The sequence below is a fragment of the Gavialis gangeticus genome, unplaced genomic scaffold (genome assembly GCF_001723915.1).
Source record: "Gavialis gangeticus isolate Ggan-Ray unplaced genomic scaffold, GavGan_comp1, whole genome shotgun sequence".
NCBI classification, from domain to species: domain Eukaryota; kingdom Metazoa; phylum Chordata; order Crocodylia; family Gavialidae; genus Gavialis; species Gavialis gangeticus.
This window is the reverse complement of record NW_017729031.1, coordinates 95,778,324-95,781,393: the sequence shown is the minus strand read 5'-3', so window position 1 is coordinate 95,781,393 and position 3,070 is coordinate 95,778,324. Positions and strand designations below refer to the sequence as shown.

The following is a 3,070-nucleotide window of genomic DNA, read 5'->3' as shown; positions in this document are numbered from 1 at the left end:
GCAGCAGCAGGTGTCATCTGGCCTTGGCAGTGGCTGCGCTAGGCTCTGCCCTTGTTTGGAGACCGCTCGGTCCTCCTGCCTGGGCTGGGGGTCTCCCTTGAGGGTGGGGGGCTGTCATGAGGTCGCTGGGTCTCTGCCCCCATGCCCCCAGTTGGGGGCTTGAGGCTCCGGCCTGTGTCTTTCTCCCTGTGCGTCACCCCTGCTCCATCCCAAACCCCAGTGACGTTCCAGCGGCTGGTTTGGGGGGCCCCGTCGGCAGCCGGGTGGGGTGTCAGGGCTGGGGATGGGCAACCTGATGTGGCCCCGCTCCCCCCAGGTGTGGCCGAGGCACGTGGAAGATGTCGTCCACTTCGCAGAAGCACCGCGACTTTGTGGCTGAGCCCATGGGCGAGAAGCCGGTGGGCAGCCTGGCTGGCATTGGTGAGGTCCTGGGCAAGAAGCTGGCAGAGAAAGGCTTTGACAAGGTGTGTGTGGTGGGGCAGGGGTCCGGATGCCTGGGTTTGTGGCTCAATAGGCTTCCAGTGCCCAGGTACCATAAGTTCTCATGTATAACGCTTCCTCAGATAAAATTCTTGCTCCTCTGTATAGCAACGTTCCTCAGCTTTTCCATCCAAGTAGCTGGATTGGCAGTATCCACTCCCTCCAGGGGCCAGATTTGGCCAATGGACCCGATTCTGCCTCCAAGACAGCCATTGGGGGGGGTCCCATCCAACCATGCAGAGGGGGTTGGGCACAACCTGGCTGTGCTTCTGCCATGTGTGGGGAAGGGCATGTCTCTTGGGTCATGCTGACCAGGTTTTGAGCCAGCCCCCATGGCCAGACCTCCCTCTGACCATGGGGGCACATGGTCCAGCTCTGAACTACCATGTGGAGCTTAGGATTTGGGCAGTGGGGAGCAGTGGCAGTGCAGTAGTGACTGCTCCCCCAGTGCCAAATTTCCCCAGCCTTGGAGAGCCCCATGGGCAGGATATAGCCACTGGCTTGGAGGCTGAACACCCCTGCACTGTACCATACTCTCTCGTGTATAATGCAGCCTGGAATATAACCTGCTTTTCTTTTTGTTTTTTAAACGCTCTAACAAAGAATAGCCCCCAGGTCTTGACTGTTCCCAGCCAGCAGCTAGGAAGCCCTGCCTCCAGCTCCCATCCTCCTCTTGCAACCAGCCGCAAAAAAAAGTTTTACCATATATTCCTGCTTATAATGCGCCTCTTCATTTTCAGTTGCCTTAAGCAGCCAACCCCGCCCCCACCCTCTTTACTATATTTACCCAATTATAATATATACCCCTCAATTTCCAGCCACTTGAGTTGAGGGGGTGGAGTGCATGTTGTATGTTGGAAAATGCAGCAACTCCCATGTTTCGTTGCCCCCTTCTCAGGCCTATGTGGTTCTTGGCCAGTTCCTGGTGCTGAGGAAGGATGAGGAGCTTTTCCGCGAGTGGCTGAAGGACACGTGTGGGGCCAATGCGAAGCAATCGCGGGACTGCTCTGGCTGCCTCCGGGAATGGTGTGACGCCTTCTTGTGAGGAGCAGATGCCACTAGCTCCTGGCCTCGGGCTCTATCAGGCCCTTGTAGTTCTCACTGGGGGGAGGGGACGGGAGGGAACCATGGCCTTTGTACCACATTCAGAATAAATTCACTCCTTATCACACCCCTTTGTGCATAAAACCAACCCATTTTTCTCCCCCCCCTCCAAGAGCTTGCTCTCTAGCTAGAAAAGGGGGTTGGAAGAAAAACAACCCAGCCAACCATCAGCTGGAAGCTGTAGTAAATTTCCCCCCTGCCCTGATGTCTTTCCCAGTGGGATTTTGTGTCCTTCGAGCCCAAACTTGGGGAGTTTTAATCTTTTCCCAGCTTATTCCCAGAGAGGTGATGCTGGGGGGAAGCTTTTTAGCCCTTTCTCTGGGGCTGTTTTAGGCCATGGGCGGTAAGGGGGGAGGTGGGAGTATTTGGTGGTGGGAGGGACAAAACTATCATTGTAAAGGTCTTTTTGTAAAGGAACAATAAACGTTTGACTGCGTGAACGTTTCTGGGCCCTGGGCTGGTCCCTTGCGGGGGGTGGGGTCTGGCAGGGATGGGAGTGGACTGATCCGCTTTGGGCTGGGGGGCAGTATATATGCCATCTGCACATGCATGCATACATACACATATATATATATAAAATGGGGATAAATGCTGTGTACTGATCACCCCATGAAATATTTATTGTGTGTCCCCACTTCCCCCTGCAAATATACCATATATATTTGCAAAAGGAAGAGATATACAATCTATACTTGGAGGGGTTGAGGGGATATGCACCATATTTGCTTGCCTATAATGCACATTTTTTGTCTGTATATATATGTATATGTATATATGTGTATGTATATATATGGCGTATATTCCCACACCCACACAAATATACCATATATATTGGGGTGGGGTTATATGCCATGTTTCCTTGCTTGTGATGCACATATTTTCTCTACCTATATCATGTCTATCCCTTGCAAATATATATGGTATATATCCCCCCCACCAGCCCCCAAGTGGGTGGGTGGATGCGTGGAGCATAGGGTGGATGGATGATGGACAGACATGCCTATTTAATTTAGAAACACTTGAGGGGGACTGAGCACTGGTGAGATGTGCCCCCCTGAGAGAAGCGCTGGTGACATTTCCAGGTTTGCTGCTGGCACTTTTGCCAGTGATGGTGGTTGGCTGCTGGGGGATCCCTGGCCTGGTCAGCAGTTGGCTGCTAGTGTCCCCCCGCAGTATTAGGAGGCACCAGTCCCCCATGGGACAGAGAGGTTTCCAAAGTACTAAATGGCAAAGAGAAAATCCAGAGGGATTAATAATGGACGGTCTCTCTCCAGACCAGAACCAAGAATCTTGCCATGACATAAGCAGGTCCTCAGTTTAAATCAACACTAAGACATTCTTTTTCACCCCAGCATTTAATTGCAGGGTGGGGCTTGTTACCACCAGATGCAGTGGAAGCTGGGGCCGTTTATGCACATACCTTCTCGTCCTGCGACGTGTTGGAGATCTGGCAGGTCAGAGCACTTGATTAATTGAGTCTTCTCCG

The 3,070-nt window shown here is 52.6% G+C and overlaps 1 protein-coding gene across 2 annotated transcripts in view; it reads left to right on the top strand.

Annotated features, from left to right (window-relative positions):
• BANF1 (barrier to autointegration factor 1) overlaps window positions 1–1,906 on the top strand; it is a 7,128-nt gene extending 5,222 nt beyond the window's left edge. Inside the window, exons 2-3 of one of the 2 annotated variants that reach the window (XM_019523411.1) lie at window positions 317–464; window positions 1,379–1,906. In XM_019523411.1, coding sequence (XP_019378956.1) covers window positions 317–464; window positions 1,379–1,525 — 295 coding nt within the window. In that variant the 3' untranslated portion in view covers window positions 1,526–1,906. Of the gene's footprint in view, window positions 1–313; window positions 465–1,378 lie in introns of both variants that reach the window. The other variant, XM_019523412.1, reaches the window with a different exon arrangement.
• The last annotated feature ends 1,164 nt before the right edge of the window (window positions 1,907–3,070 follow it).